The sequence below is a fragment of the Salvelinus alpinus genome, chromosome 19 (genome assembly GCF_045679555.1).
Source record: "Salvelinus alpinus chromosome 19, SLU_Salpinus.1, whole genome shotgun sequence".
In the NCBI taxonomy this organism is placed as follows: domain Eukaryota; kingdom Metazoa; phylum Chordata; class Actinopteri; order Salmoniformes; family Salmonidae; genus Salvelinus; species Salvelinus alpinus.
In genome coordinates this window covers 19941430-19963934 of record NC_092104.1, presented here as the reverse complement: position 1 = coordinate 19963934, position 22505 = coordinate 19941430, and the positions used below count along the sequence as shown (strand labels likewise).

At 45.8% G+C, this 22505-nt stretch overlaps 1 protein-coding gene and 1 non-coding gene across 2 annotated transcripts; both read right to left on the bottom strand.

Moving 5' to 3' along the window:
• Nucleotides 1-6944: 6944 nt before the first annotated feature.
• Nucleotides 6945-11711, bottom strand: LOC139545081 (prostaglandin E2 receptor EP4 subtype-like). The gene is made up of 2 exons (XM_071352475.1): nt 10597-11711; nt 6945-9221 (listed from the first exon to the last, which is right to left on the bottom strand). Exons 1-2 carry the CDS (start codon nt 11374-11376, stop codon nt 8646-8648), a joined length of 1356 nt encoding a protein of 451 aa, XP_071208576.1. The 5' UTR covers nt 11377-11711; the 3' UTR covers nt 6945-8645.
• Nucleotides 11712-13585: 1874 nt separating this feature from the next.
• trnal-caa (transfer RNA leucine (anticodon CAA)) lies at nt 13586-13697 on the bottom strand. Its single transcript has 2 exons — nt 13660-13697; nt 13586-13631 (listed from the first exon to the last, which is right to left on the bottom strand). It is a non-coding gene; the product is annotated as a tRNA-Leu (tRNA).
• Nucleotides 13698-22505: the final 8808 nt, after the last annotated feature.

Below are 22505 nucleotides of genomic sequence, written 5' to 3'. Positions count from 1 at the left end.
TCCATTGCTTTATTATGTGTCCGCTGAAGAGGTCTGAAGCCTAAGCAGTTTAAAGGTCCGTTATCATGGATTTATATGAGCTGAACCTGTTCTACCTTTCAACTCCATTGACCTCGATAACAAGAATGACACCAATTAATTCATGGCTTTCATCAAAAGGTTTCTACCCTGTCCTTTTTCTTGGAACCTCAACAACAGATGTAAATTTTTGGCCTCTTGGTTTCTTGTCCTCAATGTGTGTATTCGACTCGATGGGCACTTCTGCACGTTCCCTCTGTTCCCTTGGGTGCATCTCCATTGCTGAATATGTTTTTCTTATATGGAGGTAAATGCGTTCACATCTTGCTGAAGCGAGATCTTTAGCACATTGTTTTGTTTGAATCATATCTGATGGGCTTTACTTTCTGATTCTATGCAGGTCATCTTGAGCGCCTAAGACTTTCCTATTTGCTTTGGTTGATGTTACACAACAATGAAGATCAACGTGTAACGTGTAATTAATAACTGGTTTCGTGGGAACGGGCTGTGTTTAATACTGTTCTGAACCCCATGAATTAAGCCTGTATTCTGAGTCCTAATTATGTTTGTGTAGGGCTTAACAGAGTCAGAAGGTTGACTAATTCCTGAAGCTTTTTAGATCATCTTCTCCCTCCCTGGTCTGCTAACACTGTATGGCTTCGGCTACAGCACTGAGATGCAGTGCCTTAGACCCCTGGTCTGCCAACACTGTATGGCTTCGACTACAGCACTGAGATGCAGTGCCTTAGACCCCTGGTCTGCTAACACTGTATGGCTTCGACTACAGCACTGAGATGCAGTGCCTTAGACCCCTGGTCTGCTAACACTGTATGGCTTCGACTACAGCACTGAGATGCAGTGCCTTAGACCCCTGGTCTGCTAACACTGTATGGCTTCGACTACAGCACTGAGATGCAGTGCCTTAGACCCCTGGTCTGCCAACACTGTATGGCTTCGACTACAGCACTGAGATGCAGTGCCTTAGACCCCTGGTCTGCTAACACTGTATGGCTTCGGCTACAGCACTGAGATGCAGTGCCTTAGACCCCTGGTCTGCCAACACTGTATGGCTTCGACTACAGCACTGAGATGCAGTGCCTTAGACCCCTGGTCTGCCAACACTGTATGGCTTCGGCTACAGCACTGAGATGCAGTGCCTTAGACCCCTGGTCTGCTAACACTGTATGGCTTCGACTACAGCACTGAGATGCAGTGCCTTAGACCCCTGGTCTGCCAACACTGTATGGCTTCGGCTACAGCACTGAGATGCAGTGCCTTAGACCCCTGGTCTGCCAACACTGTATGGCTTCGGCTACAGCACTGAGATGCAGTGCCTTAGACCCCTGGTCTGCCAACACTGTATGGCTTCGACTACAGCACTGAGATGCAGTGCCTTAGACCCCTGGTCTGCCAACACTGTATGGCTTCGGCTACAGCACTGAGATGCAGTGCCTTAGACCCCTGGTCTGCTAACACTGTATGGCTTCGACTACAGCACTGAGATGCAGTGCCTTAGACCCCTGGTCTGCCAACACTGTATGGCTTCGGCTACAGCACTGAGATGCAGTGCCTTAGACCCCTGGTCTGCCAACACTGTATGGCTTCGGCTACAGCACTGAGATGCAGTGCCTTAGACCCCTGGTCTGCTAACACTGTATGGCTTCGGCTACAGCACTGAGATGCAGTGCCTTAGACCCCTGGTCTGCCAACACTGTATGGCTTCGGCTACAGCACTGAGATGCAGTGCCTTAGACCCCTGGTCTGCCAACACTGTATGGCTTCGGCTACAGCACTGAGATGCAGTGCCTTAGACCCCTGGTCTGCCAACACTGTATGGCTTCGACTACAGCACTGAATGAGTGCCTCAATTAGTGAAAAAATTGAGTTTCACTCAATTAGTGAAACTCATTATTTACAGATTTTACGTGCCTAAAATGAATGACACTGTTATAAACCATTACCACCTGTACCCTGAGAAAAAAGTGTTGTTTTTACAAGGTTTCAACCATTGCCTGGTCTTCCTCTTTACATTAGATTTGTCTTTTCTCCCCACTACCTGAGAAAAACAGCTTATGCACATCACTGAGGGTTTATCATCTCTACCATCCCATAGTTTCTGGTCTCTGTCATGTATAATGCTATAATAATCATGACGTAGTGGTCTACTGTCCTGTTCATCTGTAGCTGACAGCAGATGTGCCCTGATGCTGAGCAGTCGGTGTCATAGCTCCCAGGAGACACAGGACAGATAATTGATGTTGGCGTGCATCCTATTGACTTAAAGCAGCTTTATGTTTCCTTGTTACTGTAATGTGATGCACAGCACAGAAGGCAACGTATGTGTAGTTACTGACATTATATGGCCATGTTACAGGAGAATGGATGGAAATGTAGACTGGGCGGAAGTGTGGCCACTAGCTCAACCCAGACCCTGAAACCTAATAGCTTATGAACTTGCTCGCCAACTCTATGCCCATTCTTGCCCATTTAAGAGTGTCCATGAGCATATACTGGCTCTATCTTATGAAAGTGTAGTTTGTGGAAGAGGCATAAACACATTTGGTAAAAGTGTGTGTCACGTAAGGTTGCAATCAGACCTGGGTCAATATACAAGACAATTACTGCGGTGAACAGCCCTATTGTCTCTTTGGAAGTACTCCATGCAACAGCGTGTTTTGGTAAATTACAGCCTTTCACAGTTTATCTGCTCTCTCCACCACACATCGCGTGGCTGTTGTGGTTACTCATGTTGAGGTTGGTTGCTCTCACACACTCTGTGTTGATATCCCATTCTCAGCATATTTGTCAAAGCATTGCTAGTTCAAGCTTAAAGGCCCAATGCAGTCGTTTCTATATCAATATCAAATAATTCATGGGTAGTAATTAAGTACCTTACTGTAATAGATTTCCATTAAGGACAAAAATATATTTTTAGCAAAAAACTATTTCTCAAGCAAGAATTTTGCTGGGACTGTCTGGGAGTGGTGTTATTCAAATGTCAAATGTTATTTGTCACATGCGCCCGAATACAGCAGGTGTATATCTTACCGTGAAATACTTACTTACAAGCCCTTAACCAGCAATGCAGAGTAGGGAGAGGAAAACTGAAGACTAGCTATTATTGGCAGAGAGGTTTGGAACGCTCTTTGTTATTGGTCAATTAACCAATTTGCTGCATAGTAATGTCACCATGGAAAGTCGAAACTCCCACCCATGCAAACCTGCTGATTAGAAGGTCCTGTGTAGATTGGATTTTCAACCAGCAACTATCAGTAAATTACACTGATAAAAAAATCACACCTTTTACAGTGTTAATTTTATCAGGTGTTGTACACTATGATTTAAGGAAAAACTCAATTTTGACTGCACTGGACCTTGAATCATGCTGAATAGGAGCCATAGACGCTTGTTGTTTTATGAAAGATGCTGCCTCAGTCAAGTTATGGGAAGTCTGCCTTCTGCTCATCACAATATTGTGTGTGTGTGTGTGTGTGTGTGTGTGTGCTCAGTTACTAACTAGTAGATCTGGGATTCTTTTTGCGTGTTTGAACCTGAATTCATCGTTAACGGCCTTGGACCCAAGTTCGTTAGGGTTTGTTTAGCCAATTATACTTGTGTAAACTTGGAAAGCAGTGGCCTGTACCTTTCAGTAACATCTGTGTGCTAACAGGGTCACAATATGACCTCTAAACTCTGTCAGGAATCTGAGTCTGAGAACCTTCCTGCTTACATAAATGATTTCCGCTTGTTCTTAGATGACATGTAGTTTAATGACACACACACACACTGCCTGACACTGACTCATGTGCGTGATGTTTTGCACATACACACGTTCAGTCTCATAGGTGGTCCAAAGGAAATGGAGTCATGCACAAATCCTTGAAACCAAAAGGTGGGTATCAGTTACTGTTAATCAATTGAATTCATTTTTAGAATGTATTGCTTAAATTAATATTCTATAGGGTGGATACAACATAAGCTTATTGGATTTAAAATGAAAAACATCTGTCATTTTAGGGGATTTACAGATATGGCAGAACATAATATTTCAAAATTGATAAGGACCTTTCATATTATGCTATTGTAACATTTCATGGTGGGATTGAATAACTTGAAACTTCTCACAGAGAAGAAATTGCATCAACCTGGTCTCAGAGCATTTCGTATTATTCTGTACATAAATCCGAGACACTCCATTTAGGATGATATGTTACGTTTCGTATTGTATGTATTAATTTGTGGATGTCCATCATCCATTTCATGTGATATGTTACGAGTTACAAAATGTACAATATGTTATGAATTTGCAAAACGTATGAAATGTTACAAATTCCAATTTGTTGTGGCTAACGTAGGTAGCTGGCTAATGTTAGCTAGCTGGCTAATGTTAGCTAGGCTAGGGGTTAAGCTTATGAGTTAGGTTAAAGGGTTAGGGTTAGGGGAAAGGTTAGCTAACATACTAAGTAGTTACAAAGTTGCTAATTATCTAAAATGCTAAAGTTGTCCGTGATGAGATTCGCACGCGCAACCTTTGTTCGCGCTAGACGTTTGCGTTATACGCCGACTAACCGCCCTCCTTTCATTTTTCCTTAAGTAACTGTAACGGCTGTCAATGTCGTTCTCCTCCTCAGACGAGGAGGAGCATGGATCGGACCAAGATGCGGAGTAGGAGGTATTCATGATTTTAATGACAAACCAACAAACACTAACAAATTAACAAAACAACAAACGTGACTAACCTGCAACAGTCCTGTGTGGCCCAAACGCTGACACAGGAAACAAACACCCACAAAACACCAGTGAAACCCTGGCTGCCTTAGTATGACTCTCAATCAGAGACAAACGATACACACCTGTCTCTAATTGAGAATCATACCAGGCCGAACACAAAACCCAACATAGAAATACAAAACATAGACTGCCCACACAACACTCACGCCCTGACCAATAAAGACATACAAAACAAGAGAAAACAGGTCAGGAACGTGACATAACCCCCCCCTTAAGGTGCGAACTCCGGGCGCACCAGCACAAAGTCTAGGGGAGGGTCTGGGTGGGCATCTGACCACGGTGGTGGCTCAGGCTCTGGGCGAGGTCCCCACCCCACCATAGTCACTCCCCGCTTCCGTATCCCCCTCCCAATGACCACCCTCCAACTCAACCCACCTAAATGAAGGGGCAGCATCGGGCTAAGGGGCAGCAGCTCCGGGATAAGGGGCAGCAGCTCCGGGATAAGGGGCAGCAGCTCCGGGATAAGGGGCAGCAGCTCCGGGATAAGGGGCAGCAGCTCCGGACTAAGTGGCAGCTCCGGACTAAGTGGCAGCTCCGGACTGAGTGGCAGCTCCGGACTGAGTGGCAGCTCCGGACTGTAGGGCAGCTCATGACTGTAGGGCAGCTCATGACTGGAGGGCAGCTCATGACTGGAGGGCAGCTCATGACTGGAGGGCAGCTCATGCCTGGAGGGCAGCTCATGACTGGAGGGCAGCTCATGCCTGGAGGGCAGCTCATGCCTGGAGGGCAGCTCATGACTGTAGGGCAGCTCATGACTGTAGGGCAGCTCATGACTGTAGGGCAGCTCATGACCGTAGGGCAGCTCATGACTGGCTGGCGTCTCTGGCAGCTCCTGACTGGCTGGCGTCTCTGGCAGCTCCTGACTGGCTGGCGTCTCTGGCAGCTCCTGACTGGCTGGCGTCTCTGGCAGCTCCTGACTGGCTGGCGTCTCTGGCAGCTCCTGACTGGCTGGCGTCTCTGGCAGCTCCTGACTGGCTGGCGTCTCTGGCAGCTCCTGACTGGCTGGCGTCTCTGGCAGCTCCTGACTGGCTGGCGTCTCTGGCAGCTCCTGACTGACGGACGGCTCTAGCGGCTCCTGACTGACGGACGACTCTAACGGCTCGGGACAGACGGGCGGCTCTAATGGCTCGTGGCAGACGGAAGGCTCAGATGGGGCTTGGCAGACGGATGGCTCAGACGGCGCTGGGCAGACGGATGGCTCAGACGGCGTTGGGCAGACGGATGGCTCAGACGGCGTTGGGCAGACAGATGGCTCAGACGGCGTTGGGCAGACAGATGGCTCAGACGGCGTTGGGCAGACGGATGGCTCAGACGGCGTTGGGCAGACGGATGGCTCAGACGGCGTTGGGCAGACGGATGGCTCAGACGGCGTTGGGCAGACGGATGGCTCAGACGGCGTTGGGCAGACGGATGGCTCAGACGGCGCTGGGCAGACGGATGGCTCAGACGGCGTTGGGCAGCCGGGCAGTTCAGGCACCGCTGGGCAGACGGCAGACTCTGGCCGGCTGAGACGCACAATAGGCCTGATGCGTGGTGCCGGAACTGGAGGTACCGGGCTGAGGGCACGCACCTCAGGGCGAGTGCGGGGAGGAGGAACAGGGCTCTGGAGATGCACTGGAAGCCTGGTGCGTGGTGTAGGCACTGGTGGTACTGGGCTGGGGCGGGAAGGTGGCGCCGGATATGCCGGACCGTGAAGGAGGACACGCGCTCTTGAGCACCGAGCCTCTCCAACCTTACCAGGTTGAATGGTCCCCGTAGCCCTGCCAGTGCGGCGAGGTGGAATAGCCCGCACTGGGCTATGCAGGCGAACCGGGGACACCACCTGTAAGGCTGGTGCCATGTACGCCGGCCCGAGGAGACGTACTGGAGGCCAGATACGTTGGGCCGGCTTCATGACATCCGGCTCGATGCCCAACCTAGCCCTCCCAGTGCGGCAAGGTGGAATAGCCCGCACTGGGCTAAGCACGCGTACTGGGGACACCGTGCGCTTTACCGCATAACACGGTGTCTGACCAGTACGACGCCCTCTCACTCCACGGTAAGCCCGGGGAGTTGGCTCAGGTATCCAACCCGGCTTCGCCACACTCCCCTTTAGCCCCCCCCCCCAAGAAATTTTTGGGTGAGCCTCTCGGGTTTCCAGCCACTCTGCCTTGCAAGCGCCTCATAATGCCGCCTCTCTGCTTTCGCTGCCTCCAGCTCCGCTTTGGGGCGGCGACACTCCACTGGCTGTGCCCAGGGTCCTTTACCGTCTAGGATCTCTTCCCAAGTCCATTCCTCTTCTCTCCATTGCTTTGGTTCTTGCCGTCCTTCTCCAATCCGCTTGGTCCTGGTTTGGTGGGTGTTTCTGTAACGGCTGTCAATGTCGTTCTCCTCCTCAGACGAGGAGGAGCATGGATCGGACCAAGATGCGGAGTAGGAGGTATTCATGATTTTAATGACAAACCAACAAACACTAACAAATTAACAAAACAACAAACGTGACTAACCTGCAACAGTCCTGTGTGGCCCAAACGCTGACACAGGAAACAAACACCCACAAAACACCAGTGAAACCCTGGCTGCCTTAGTATGACTCTCAATCAGAGACAAACGATACACACCTGTCTCTAATTGAGAATCATACCAGGCCGAACACAAAACCCAACATAGAAATACAAAACATAGACTGCCCACCCAACACTCACGCCCTGACCAATAAAGACATACAAAACAAGAGAAAACAGGTCAGGAACGTGACAGTAACCTTCTGTCTGACGTAATCATACCAAACGTAACATGTCACACTAATCTGGTGTCCCTGATTTATGTATGCTAGTATATGAGACCAGGCTGATTGCGTAAGTCACTAAATAATGACAATGACAATACTTAGGTGAATCACTGATAATCTGATAAACGTTCAAAAACTGGTACCAGCGTAATAGAAATACATATACAGAGTTTGGCAAACTACCCTGCATGTTGGCACAACTCATTCCATGACTAAGGCATTCTAAAAAGCCTTCTAATTCGCAATTTGACATACTCCTCACCTGAAGGACAACACATGGATAATGTTATTACACACAATACTGCACTATACATTAACTCTCTAAAGCTATTATGTGATGCAAAACAGTCAAGTGAAGTGTATCTCTGAACAGCAAACCTTCTACAGACAAATCGTTTTGTGAGAACTGACTTTTCCTTGGTGTTATCATGGCAGTTTGGCACATAATGACAGGCCCTATACTACATTCCTTTCAATGAATCATAATAACAATTCTGTACATCTCAATCATTGTAGCTTAAATACTCTAAATACTAACTCACAGTTTGCACAATGATTGAAAGAAGCTAGTGTTTAAACTGTTTAGCTACAGTGTACAGCCAATGCCCCTTTAGGCCATGGAGAAGCTGCTCTGCTCTTACAGCCTTGCTCTCTGACCTGTGCGAGAAGACAGGAAAAACAAACAAACAAACATTGATGTTTCTGGTCGAGGTAGCTTGACATCAAAGTGGAGCAGACATCTTCTCTCTCTTGTTTGTCCTTCCTCCTGTCTGGCTTACCAAAAGCTTTTCAACATTGTCTAAATGTGCCATTCCTAGTCTTTAGAGGATGTCAAATGAGTCATCCTGGGAGCCAATCTATTTCTGTTGGCACTAACACTTCCGCTAACCGAATAAGTCCCTTAGGAGAGCAGAATCTGTCTGAAAAGGCATCTTGGGCAGTTTGAAGGCAGTGCCGTCAATGTATGTGTGGACATCCCTCTGACTCACAGACACTTCACAATACTATGAGGAGTCTTAGAGAAGCTGTTGAAGTAACCGTTCATGGGATTCCAAATAAACAAGATCTATATGCATTTCTCCTGTACCGTCTCATTACTTAGCAACACATGAAGAGCCTGGTCTTTCACACATGACTGAGTGGTCTTTCCTCCCACACCAGAGTGGTCCCTGGTTAGGTTTGTCACCTCTCTCCTCCCATCCTCTGTACTTCTCTGTTCTGACAAATAAGAACTTTGGGGGTCTTGGACAGAGGAATTGCGGAGCCCAACCTGCTCTCCTGTGTGATGACAGCTTCCATCAGGAAGGTAGAGGACGACCTGAGAGGTGCTGGACACCTCCTTCAGTTCGCGGGACACCAAGGACGGGAACTCTTGTGAAGAGATGATGGAGTGGAGCTGGTGTTCATCAATGCAGTGGCAGTTATGTGCTCCCTGTCTCTGCTGCCTCCGTGCTCCTATCTTACAGAACAGACACTTGATCTGCTCAATGAGCTTGAGGAGCACGGCCTTGCGGAGGAGGATGTAGATCCAGGGGTCCAGGATGGGGTTGAATGAGGCGAAGCGGATCGCCCGTAGATCTGGGTTCTTCTCCAGTCTCAGCTCCACCGGAGTCTTATAAATCTGGTTCAGAAACACTTGCACCTGCAAAGGAGAGGGAATAAAGGGAATTTTGTTTTGCCCTGCTGAATTTAATTGACATTGATGCTTATGTTTTTATACAGCTTTTTGACACCTACATCTCCAAGAGAAATTGAATTTAATCTGATTGAATTCTGCCCAAGGGGAACACCAGGTGTGGCACACAGTAAAAACATACACAACTAACACACCACACACAACTAATGATGCTTATTTGTGTGGCGCGCATGTGTGTGTGCGACCGTGTGTGATATTTGACTTTTCAGTCATTTAGAAGACACTCTTAACCAAAGCGACTTACAATTAGTGCATTCATCTTCAGATAGCTAGGTGAGACAACAACATATCACATATCTTATCAAGTACATTTTCCCTCAACAAAGTATTTATCAGCTAAGTCAGTGCTAGTACACAAAGCAGAATAAAATGAGTGTGCAAAACATTAGGAACACCTGATCTTTCCATGACAGACTGACCAGATGAATCCAGGTGAAAGCTATGATGCTTTATTGATGTCACTTCAATCAGTGTAGAGTTGTATTTGTATTTATTATGGATCCCCATTAGCTGCTGCCTTCTTGGGGCTCAGCAAAATTAAGGCAGTTATACAATTTGTAGATGAAGGGGAGGAGACAGGTTAAAGGATTTTTAAGCCTTGAGACAATTGAGACATGGATTGTGTATGTGTGTCATTCAGAGGGTGAATGGGCAAGACACAATATTTAAATGCCTTTGAACGGGGTATGGTAGTAGGTGCCAGGTGCACCGGTCTGTGTAAAGAACTGCAATGCTGATGGGTTTTTCATGCTCAACAGTTTCCCGTGTGTATCAAGAATGGTCCACCAACCAAAGGACATTCAGCCAACTTGAAGTCAACATGGGCCAGCATCCCTGTGGAATGCTTTCGACACCTTGTAGAATTAATGCCTCGACGAATTGAGGCTGTTCTGATGACAAAGGGGGTGCAATTCAATATTAGGAAGGTGTCCTTAATGTTTTGTACACTCAGTGTACACAGAGTGTACGAACATTAGGAACACCTTCCTAATATTGAGTTGCACCCCCTTTGTCATCAGAACAGCCTCAATTCGTCGAGGCATTAATTCTACAAGGTGTCGAAAGCATTCCACAGGGATGCTGGCCCAGTCTATGTCATGGAAAGATCAGGTGTTCCTATTGTTTTGTACACTCAGAACACGTATTACACTACTATGTACATAAACTATGAGAAAACAACGGACTCTAACTTACATTCACAATGTGCGTAAAATATCAACTCGTGCGTACATTTAAATCGTGCGCATAAAGTTTTTAAATGGTCTTTCTGCGAATAGGAAATATAAATAAAATGGTTCACAAAGTGAGAAGAGAAACTTACAACAAGTGGAATGGAGCATATAAGCACCACCGCTGAGGTGCATATGAGTACAATCACCATCTGGATCTCTGCGCCGGCCAGATGCCCGAAGCTGCGTCTCCTTCTCCGGTCTGTGTTTCGTCCGGGGTCTGTCCACAATGACATCTTCCGAACAAACCGCCTGTGCATTCGAATCAGAGCACCGCATACCAGAACGTTACAGATCACTGTGGCTAGAATTAGAATCGAACTGAACCCCGCGTACATATATGAAAAGGCGGCATCAGTACTAACGTTGCTCCGCCACTCTATGAAGCACCAGGTTTGTGGGTACTGCTTTTTGACTTGTCCCAGACCCATGCTAGGTAGAGCGCAGAAAAGCACGTTGGAGATGTAGATAGCCAGAAGCGTCATGCCCGCCAGTCTCTGATCCACATAGTCGTTGTAGAAATACGCGTGGTTTATCGCCAAGTATCTCTCCACGGACATGGCGCATATAATGCTGAGCCCCGCTAGAGAGAAGAAAAGCATGATGAATCCAAAATATTGGCACAGTGGTTCCCCGCCTGGCCACGAGCCTTTCACATAGGTTGCGATGGTGACGGGACTGGCCAGGAGTGTCCCCAAAAGGTCTGTAACCGCCAGACCGCATACCAGCGTGTAGAACGTGGTCTCCTTCTGTTCTTTCCTGGACTTGCAGAGCACCACGATGGCAATCACATTTCCCACCACCCCGAAAATAAACATGATGGACGGTATAGTCGGGACCATGGTCCTCCCGGTCACAGTGTTGTTACTCATTTTAAACAAATATTTAGTCACATTATAGGCTGTCGTTGATATTTCCCAATAAGAAATACAGTAGATGCATTAGGCATGGTATCTACAAAAATGAAGCGTATCGAACATGATTGAAATCTTCATCCTGAATGTGAGCTGAATCAATATATTCACAACAGAAGTTAGAACGCCTTTAAAACTGTTGTTTCGATGTTCAGTTGATTTTGTCCAAGTATCTGTAACCCGTCGACGTCATTGCCTTATCCCCTGTCCATTGACGTTTACAAATGACTGATCCATGTTTAAGATTCGTGCTCACTCGTCTGCCTGTATAATCTACAGTTCACTGATATGATTGAGTGTGTGTCTGTGCGCTTTTTTAAATTCTCCTCTGCATGAGCACTGCCCCGCCCCCTGCTCCAAGCTTCCAGCTGTCAATACCTCTTAGATGTAGTTTGCTGCTTAAACGCACAAAGGTTTAGAGTTCCTCACTTTCAATGATTAGGCTATGCCCACAGAACTTCCTGGATGCTCTCTGCATATCTGAGATTGATATAATTATTAAAATATAATATTTCAGTACAGCTCGTCAGTAACATTATTGCAGCAGAAACAGAAATAACACGCTATGTAAGCAAAAGTCAGTGGAGGGAAGGCCCGTTACAGTAGACAGGTATAATTTATATTATTGTGTGGTTTCAACATATTAGGCCTATCAACGGCTTCCTAAAACAGAATCGGTCAGAGGCTCAGCAGGATGGACTGACCCTGCTTTCTCTGACACTGTTTGAGGTTCATCCTGGACGCTTATGTTTTCTCTGCATACAGATAGGGTGTTTGCTAAAACATAGTTGTTTGCGTGTAAGTATGTGTATGTGTGTGTGGGGGGGGGGGACCAGAATACCTTTCAAACCAGGAAGTTTTCTCACCTTGTGTCTGGCGCCTTAGACCACTCGGCCATTATGACAAGTATGAACCCTTAAAATTCATATTTTTTCACGATTCTGTAACATAAAGTCTGATATGTCTGATGGAAACATGCAGAACTGAAGATACAAAGAACAGACAACAAAAAAATGCCAAAAGCAAATGAAAGATATAGTAAAAAACATTTTTTAAGGAAATTGAAGAAGTGAGTGAATTCTAAGCTAGGCATATGATGACCTGTATCGAACGATTATTCACGTTTCATGTGTTTTCTGTTCTCAAATTATGACATCTATCAAACTATTAATCACTGTTCATGTGTTTCCCTTTCAACCTTTGAGGAAATTCTCGGTGTTGACAAAAGTATTCTTTTTTAGGCAAAAGCTGTGTCAGAAGAGGGATTTGGACCCTCGCCTCCAGTCGGAGACCAGAATACCCTTATAACCAGGAAGGTTTCTCACCTTGAGTCTGGCGCCTCAGACCACTCGGCCATCCTGACAACTATGAACCCTTAAAATTCATATTTTTTCACGATTCTGTAACATAAAGTCTCATATGTCTGATGGAAAATTGCAGAACTTAAGATACAAAGAACAGACAACAAAAAAATGCTAAAAGAAAGTGAAAGATAGAGTAAAAAACATTTTTTAAGGAAATTGAAAAAGTTAGTAAATTCTAAGCTAGGCATATGATGACCTGTATCGAACGATTATTCACGTTTCATGTGTTTTCTGTTCTCAAATTGTGACATCTATCAAACTATTAATCACTGTTCATGTGTTTTCCTTTCAACCTTTGGAGAATTTCTCGGTGTTGACCGAAAGCTACTTTTTTAGGCAAAAGCTGTGTCAGAAGAAGGATTTGAACCCTCGCCTCCAATCGGACACCAGAATACCCCTATAGCCTGGAAAACTTCTCACCTTGAGTCTGGCTCTTAAGACACTCGCACATTATGACAACTCTGAAGCTTTGAAACTCACATCTTTCACGATTCTGTTACATAAAGTCTGATATGTCTGATGGAAACATGCAGATCTTAAGATACAAAGAACAGAAAAGAAAAAAATGTTAAAAGGTAATGAAAGATATAGTAAAATACTTTTTTTAAAGGAATTGAGTAACTTTTTGAATTCTAAACTAGGCATATGATGACCTGTATCGAACGATTATTCACATTTCATGTGTTTTCTGTTCTCAAATTATGACATCTATCAAACTATTAATCACTGTTCATGTGTTTCCCTTTCAACCTTTGGAGAAATTCTCGGTGTTGACAAAAGTATACTTTTTTAGGCAAGAGCTCTGTCAGAAGAGGGATTTGAACCCTCGCCTCCAGTCGGAGACCAGAATACCCTTACAACCAGGAAGGTTTCTCACCTTGAGTCTGGCGCCTTGGACCACTCGGCCATCCTGACAACTGTGAAACGTTAATATTAATATGTTTTTCAGGATTCTGTAAGAAAAAAGTCTGATATGTCTGATGGAGACAGGCAGAACTGAAGATACAAAGAACAGACAACAAAAAAATGCCAAAAGCTAATGAAGGATAGAGTAAAAAACATGTTTTAAGGAAATTGAAGAAGTGAGTGAATTCTAAGCTAGGCATATGATGACCTGTATCGAACGATTATTCACGTTTCATGTGTTTTCTGTTCTCAAATTATGACATCTATCAAACTGTTAATCACTGTTCATGTGTTTCCCTTTCAACCTTTGGAGAAATTCTCGGTGTTGACAAAAGTATACTTTTTTAGGCAAGTGCTCTGTCAGAAGAGGGATTTGAACCCTCGCCTCCAGTCGGAGACCGGAATACCCTTACAACCAGGAAGGTTTCTCCCCTTGAGTCTGGCGCCTTAGACCACTCGGCCATCCTGACAACTATGAACCCTTAAAATTCATATTTTTTCACGATTCTGTAACATAAAGTCTGATATGTCTGATGGAAAATTGCAGAACTTAAGATACAAAGAACAGACAACAAAAAAATGCTAAAAGAAAGTGAAAAATAGAGTAAAAAACATTTTTTAAGGAAATTGAAAAAGTTAGTAAATTCTAAGCTAGGCATATGATGACCTGTATCAAACGATTATTCACGTTTCATGTGTTTTCTGTTCTCAAATTGTGACATCTATCAAACTATTAATCACTGTTCATGTGTTTTCCTTTCAACCTTTGGAGAATTTCTCGGTGTTGACCGAAAGCTACTTTTTTAGGCAAAAGCTGTGTCAGAAGAAGGATTTGAACCCTCGCCTCCAATCGGACACCAGAATACCCCTATAGCCTGGAAAACTTCTCACCTGGAGTCTGGCTCTTAAGACACTCGCACATTATGACAACTCTGAAGCTTTGAAACTCACATCTTTCACGATTCTGTTACATAAAGTCTGATATGTCTGATGGAAACATGCAGATCTTAAGATACAAAGAACAGAAAAGAAAAAAATGTTAAAAGGTAATGAAAGATATAGTAAAATACTTTTTTTAAAGGAATTGAGTAACTTTTTGAATTCTAAACTAGGCATATGTAACAGTACTCTTCTTGCGTTGTGTACAATCAATCCTCGACACGAACTCCAAAGTGTAGCACCAGTCATGGAGATTTATTCTGGTAGGAACAGCACAAAATTGCACGTCATGCAATGCACGGCTCACCATCCAAACTCTGCACTCACGCACGCTGGTTTGGTGCTTGTTCACTGGGGCATGTAGTTACCATAATAATACAATTACAATTTAATATCTTTAACAATGTACCTGGTAGGAACAGCACAAAATTGCACGTCATGCAATGCACGGCTCACCATCCAAACTCTGCACTCACGCACTGTACAAAATATATGAACCCCCCCCACCAGACACAGTAAGTTGCTAGCTAGTACTGGCGGGAATTCTTTACAACAAAATGCACAACCAATATTCTCCAAAAAACACTGCATCTTATGTGTGATGTTCGAATAACATTTACAAACCGGTTGATATAAATTGTACATTTAAATCATCACTTGGGAGTATAAAAATCACTTTTGAGTACAGTGCTTTGCAACCAACAACTTACCGCTGGTTTGGTGCTTGTTCACTGGGACGATTCTAACTGAAACATCCTCCCTCGTAAGCAAGCTACGCAAACCAGCCAATAAGATGCCATGTTGAGTAGGTGAAGGCAAGACAAAACTAAAACTAAAGACCCATTGGCTTAACAATAAAGTGGCAAGGGGAATCACCAATATAACCCTGTTACACTCCCCCCTACTGAATTCCACTTGCAAAGAAAAATAATAAAAATACAAAACAGCACTGTGCAAACATACCAGATACAGAAACACTCAACATATGTACAGAATAATCCAGAGAAAAAAAATTGAGATATTTTTATACTACCTAATAGAGAAACTAAAAGGTAAAGCTGTGTATATCAAGGATGCAGACCCTGCTTTAAATCAGTCACTAAATATTCCAGTCATTAGACTATTCTCCTTGAGAATTAGAGTGAAAAGCGGTTGATCAATCCCCTTAGCCCTCATAGGTAAACATGCCTGTTACATGTTAAGTACACTCAGTGACTTTAAAACATCCAAGTAATAAAATAAACTACCATAAGAGAGTTGATCATATCCGTCACATTACCAGCTTGCAACCTCTAATCATGGTCACAATGATGTAAAAGCAAAACAAATAAAAGATGTCAATACCATTGACCCTCTATTCACATATTTAACCTTCAAGAGCTAACTGTCTGCTGATTCATAATCTCAATCAGTCTTGACACTGGTTTAAATAGTCTTCCTGCCCTTGACCTAATACGACCCCGACTACCTTCAACTGCATAAGGGGTAACAGTGTTGTGTACTGTTGCAACAGTGGGTCTGTCAACACAGTCCGTCTGTAACTGATCAGTTAAGGAATTGTCCGAGTTTGGTAGGTCAGTACGGATATCATAAGAAGACTGGTCAATTAGCTCACTCACTACACTGTTACGGTCTCGGTCAGATTCTTGAAGACTCTCTGATCGAGGCAGACCTTCCAGCTGCAGTATATCTTCCACAGAATCCAAAGGTGGAATATCCCGAGCATCCAAGGATCGCACATCACCCTCCAGGCTTGTGTCACCTGTTCCTTCAGAAGGCAATTCTGACACCCACACTCTTGTTCTGTACTCAGCATCATCATCCACTGCAGTGTCCATGGCAGCTGAGACCACAAGGCTGTCATTCATGCCCTCAGACTCTGTTAATCCAGACATGTCTGTTCCCTCATCAACAGCAGCATAGGGAAGAGGAAGGAAGTTGACTGGCATTATCAGGTTGCGATGTACCGTCTTCTCCCGTCCAGTGGAGCTGTTCTGAATCTTAAAAGTGTGACTGTCAGCATTCAATCCAGTGACAAGGTAGACAGTATCCTCCCAACGGTCAGCGAGCTTCCGCTTTCCCCGCTCCCCCTTGTTAGCCAGTAACACTCGATCCCCAATCTCCACTGGTGCTCCTCTGACTCTTCTGTCATAAAGGTCAGCATGCCTCTTCAACTGCTTCGCTGCAGATGCCTGTGCTGTATTCATGGCTTCTTTCAGATCTCTCCTCAAAGACTGAACAAACTGGTCATAGTCGACAACTTCTGGGTTCTCTATGACAGAGCCAAAGACTATGTCAACAGGCAGTCTTGGCGTCCTCCCAAACATTAGCAGGAAAGGGGCAAAGCCTGTGGTCTCGTGGATTGTACAATTGTACGCAAATGTGAGGGACTTCAGCGCCTGAGGCCATCTGTGCTTTGCTCTCGTTGGCAGGGCCCGGATCATGTTTCCCAACGTCCTATTCATCCTTTCGCAGGACCCGTTCCCCATCGGATGGTACGGTGTGGTGTGAGACTTCTGAACACCTGCAACACTCAACAGTTCAGCTATTAAAGCGCTCTCAAAGTTGGCTCCCTGGTCTGAGTGTATACGGCGAGGCATCCCGTAGACACAGAAATAGTTGTTCCACAACTGATGAGCTACTGACTTAGCAGACTGGTTCGGACACAAGAAGGCATGAGCCAATTTGGTAAAGTGGTCAGTAACAACGAGCACATCCAAGGACTTGTTTGAAGAATCTTCTGCAGACCAGAAGTCTATGCACACTAGTTCAAGAGGCTCAGTTGTTATTATGCTCTCAAGAGGAGCTCTTGCTTCCGGTTCAGGAGTCTTGCTCACGACGCATCTCCTGCAGCACTTCACATATGCTTTTACCTCCCTCTCCAGGCCATGCCAGAAGAACCTCTGTCTTGTCAGGTAGACTGTTCTCTGTTGGCCCTGGTGACCAGCTTCATCATGGACACCCTTCAACACCATTGCTTTCATGGAGGCTGGAACCACATACAAATACGTTTTCCTCTTTGTAACCACATTCTTTGAAACACGATACAGTACACCCATCTTCATGGTCAACTTGTCCCAACTTCTGAGAAGACACAAAACCTCAACACTCTCATGGGCACGCTCTCTCCGGGATGGTCTTCTCCCCCTCTCCACAAAGAAGATCACTCTGCTGATCACATTGTCATCACGCTGCTTACTCATCAGAAGGTTGTGTGGCAGAACATTGACATCGGTCTGCTCTGATGGCATAACAGCTTGTGGAAGCTGTGGCAACAGCAGTGCATGTGAGCCCACTTCACCCCCCCAGCACCTGTGTGAGTGAAGAACAGCTGCAACTTCATGTCTTGATAAAGCACCAGATGGGGGGTCAACAGTAGCCTGGCAGCTAATGACCACTTCGTTGGAGTCAGAGGCTTTGTCAAAGGGGTGGCTGGACCAGCGAAACACATCTTGCACTCTGTCTGTGCGCACAGCGTCGGCTTCAGCTAGTAAGGTCTCGTACGGAACCCTTGTCAGGCGATGGAGTGCACTGGGTCGTACGAAGGGCTCTCTGCTCAAAGCATCTGCAACAACATTTATTTTTCCAGGGATGTACTTGATGTCAAACTCGTACGGTGCCAGCTTGGCGACCCATCTCTGTTCACAAGCATCAAGCTTTGCTTTGGTCAGAATGTATGTCAAGGGATTATTATCCGTCCATACCGTGAAGTGCTGCCCCCGTAGCCAGTGGTGGAACTTGTCACAGATAGCCCATTTCATGGCAAAGAACTCGAGCCTGTGCGCAGGATACCTCGACTGCGCATAACTGAGGGACTTGCTCGCGAAGGCTATAGGTCTCGCTGTAGCTCCCTGTTCCTGCACCTGGGACAGCACAGCACCTAAGCCATTGCTGGACGCATCCACCGAGAGTAGAAAGGGTTTTTCGAAGTTGGGGTGGGCCAACAAAACCTGGTCCAGTAAGGCTTGCTTTAGCTGGAATAAGGCCTGTCTGCATTCTGTTGTCCAGTCGGCAGCCGTCAACTTCCTGACAGGTGAGCGTTGCTTCTTTTTCCAGCGTGGAGCCTTGTGTCCAGTAGTCAATCCAAAGAGAGGCTTTGCAATGGTCGAGCAACCTTCAATGAACTGTTGATAATACACCACCATCCCAAGGAATGACCTCAACTTCTTCTGAGATGGAATGTCAGTTCCATCTTCCATCAGATCAGCTTCTGTTACTCCTGTAATGGCCTTCACCTTCTCAGGGTCTGTAGCTACACCATCCGCACTAATGATATGCCCCAGAAACTTCACAGACCTCTGCAGAAAGTTACACTTTTTTGGCGCCAACTTCAGGTTGTGAGCCTTGAGACGCTCAAAAACCATTTCCAGGCGCTGTATAGCCAGATCTTCAGTGGGCGCATAGACCAAGACATCGTCAAGGTAACACAGCAGGCTAAGAAAGTTCTGATCCCCAAAGATGTTTAGCATCATCCTCATAAAGGTTGCAGGACTATTACATAACCCCTGTGGCATACGATTGTATTCGTACAATCCAAATGGCGACGTAAAAGCTGTGAATCTCCGGTCATCCTCATGCACTTCCACATTGTAGTAGCCAGAGGTAAGGTCCATTGTCGAGAAAAAGGCATTTCCACCTAAAGCAGCCAGTGCGTCAGCCTGGTGAGGGAGTGGGTGGGCGTCTTTGATGGTGCGAGCATTGAGCAAACGAAAATCAGTACAGAGTCTCAGGTCTCCAGACTTCTTCCATACAAGGACAAGGGGAGAGGCGAACTCACTACTAGACTTCCTTATGATTTCACGTTCTTCCATCTCATTCAATGCTTGTTTGAGCTTCTCATAATGATTTGGTGAAAGGCGTCGGTAGGGCATCCGAAAGGGTTTCTCATCACTCAGGTGAATGCGGTGAAGACATCCGGAAGCTTTTCCACAATCCAACTTGTGCCTGGAAAAAATAGACTGGTACTCAGCTATGAGTTGGATGAGTTTCTTCTTACCAGCAGGAGACGCTTGACAGGAGTTGACATCAATATCAGTCAAACCTAAGTCACGTAAGACCTCAGGATCGCTTGAACTGTCAGGTCCGTCAGTATCGTGAAGTTGGCTGGAACCGTCATCAGTCAGTGTCAAGTCATCTTGGCAGTCAGTGAGTATATCAGCCGTTCTCTGCACTTGCTGCTGCAAAGCTGCTGATGAATCATCATTCACACACGAACAGTCAAAGTCCTCTAGAGCCATGCAAGGAAAGACATCGGCTAGAGTGGCGTTTCGTCTCAAAGTCACTGTCTTCTGAGAAGGGTTTATCACTCTAACAGGGAGCCACCCATCCCCCCGCAATAGAGCTACTGTCCTCCCTACCAGTATTGACCTTGGTGTTGACCTTGAACTGCTGGGCTCAATGAGAACAGCACTGCCCGCTGATAGATTCTGAGTGTTTCGTAGTCTGCCCCAGACTAAGTGCTCCTGCATAGGCTCTAGAGTCACAGCCCCTTTTAGTCTCACAGTTCCAACTTTGTCAGGTACTTCACCGTCTCTCCATCTCTCCACATTAGCCATCATTTTGATTAGCTTGCTCTCCTCACCCCCGTCACACACAGGAGTATAAACCCTCTTCCAGAGATCTCCATCCGTCTTCAGGTGGCGAATCAAGTGCTTTAGGAGATTGCTGCCCAAGATGAGGTCATCACTCTGGCCTTCAACCACCAGTGTAGGCACGGCAACTCTACATCCGTACACCTCCATCTCCAGCTCACATACTCCCAAAGGCCGCGTCTTCAACCCACCACAACCAACCAAGACTACCTCTGTAGGACTCAATGATGGACTTTTCAACACTCCTGCACGCAACAGTTCAGGTAAGACCCTAGAGCTCAAGGTACAAGCCATGGATCCACTGTCAAGCATAGCTCTCACTTCCACTTCTCCTCCTATTAACACCTTGGCATAAAATAAATCATCATGTGCAGAAAGCCTCTGTGTGTTCTGCATTATGATACTCTTCTCAGTCTCCATTTCGTCACAAACACTTTTATATACAGACTCCAAATCAACAGCTCTCACCGATGGGGACTCTACAAAAGGCCCAACACTCTCCCCTTCTACATGCAGGCCTACTAGTTTTCCGGGAGCTGAGCAGTGGTTACTGTAGGGACTCCACCAGCTGTGCTCAGAGCTGCGGCCTTGGGGCACTGAGAGCGTGCGTGGCCAGCTACATGACAAAGAAAGCAGAGGTGATTGGCCCTGCAGTGAAAGTAAGTATCATGTCCAGCATCCCCGCACACGTTACATGGCCCATTAGACTTCACTTTGCTCCTATTCCCTTTTTGGAACCTATGGTCAGACTGTTGTGGTCTCTGCTCCAGCACACGCTCCAGCATTGCAAGGATACGTTCCATCGGCTCAGCTGAGCCCTGAATAGTCTGGGCTGGGTAAGGCAACGTATTGGGTACTTCCATGATGGGCCTCACAGCAGGCATGGTGATCGGCATGACAGCACCAACTTCCTGCTTCATTGTTGTGATGGCTGGGGTCACCTTAGATAAGTGAGAGTACCTCTGCTCCCTCCTGTATTCATCCAGCCTCTCATGAACATCTGCAGCAGTCCACTGCTGTAATGGCTTGCACTTAAAGATAAGGGACAGTTCAGCGCTAGGGCAATGTCTGATGAACATGACTGTGAGCTCACGAGATGGGTCTTCAACACTTTTTTTCTGTCTCTTTAGACAATCTTCAGCAACCTCCATAGCCCTGTTGAGTCTGAGCCAATAGTCAAATGGTTGTTCATCAGTCAGAGGTAATGTGGCATAAAAGTCAGCGAGGGGCATGCTTGAAAAAGCAGTGTCACTAAAATGTTGTTTCAGTATGTCAAAGATGGGACTCGGGCCTTTAGATAAATCAACAGAGGGATTGCTGCGTATGCCCACTTTAACAACATCACGGGCCCTTCCCATAAGCCTACCCATAACCTCAACAGCTTGGTCCATCACAGATACACCCCTCTTACGCATGTAAACCATGACCATATCCTCCCACTCATGCACTGTGCACTTTTCAGAGCCATCCCCCCGAAAGTACACCGGTTCCCTGATATCAGACTTCAATACCAGGTTCAGGCCTGACACATCCAAACCCCTAGAGCTGCATGCATTCCCCATAACATTGTCCCCAACATGTCCAACAATTGCCTTTGACTCCAAACAGGAGGCAATGTTCTCCCCAATGGAATGACCAATCTGCTGTACTATGTCTGCTATGAAATCCATGGAGACCTCCCCACTCCCTGTATTTGGCAAACCTCTTCCATACACATCCTTGGGCGTTTCCATTGGCAAACTATCATCAAAACTCCCAAAACCCTCCAGTTTAGGCATAGGTGTAGAAGCAACTGGAATTTTGCCTGAACCCCTACCAACAGATGGAGACAGATTAAATGACAGGAAACCCCTACCTCTCCCAACACCTTCCATTTTAACAATGGGAAATCAACACACTAATAAAAATGTAAATAGCAAAAAAATGCATATATATATTTCTTTCTTTAACCTCACGTCAAAATCTAACCTATATCTAGTACACTGGTAAAACTCACCCTACTTATATCAGATATACAATAGAATTGCAAATAAACAAGTAACACAAAAGTTATCGTTTATCTGTGAAGTGTCTCAGCCAGAGAAATCATCAATTCCGATAATAAAACGTTGGTGGCGCCCTCTTGTGGCGAAATGCGATATCGCACTATACTGCACCAGCAACGTCTTATCTGGTTCTTCAACGGCAACCACGGCGAAGTTCTGAGATGGAAATCCAGCGAAGGATGATCCGATCCAGAAGAACGGTCACGGCACCACTGTAACAGTACTCTTCTTGCGTTGTGTAC

Excerpts from the sequence above, each read along its gene's own strand:
- LOC139545081 (XM_071352475.1), bottom strand. The coding sequence starts at position 11,376 with ATGAGTAACAACACTGTGACCGGGAGGACCATGGTCCCGACTATACCG. Across the intron at positions 9,222-10,596 it reads TATGCTCCATTCCACTTGTT|GTGCAAGTGTTTCTGAACCA; the intron begins GTAAGTTTCTCT and ends TCTCCTTTGCAG.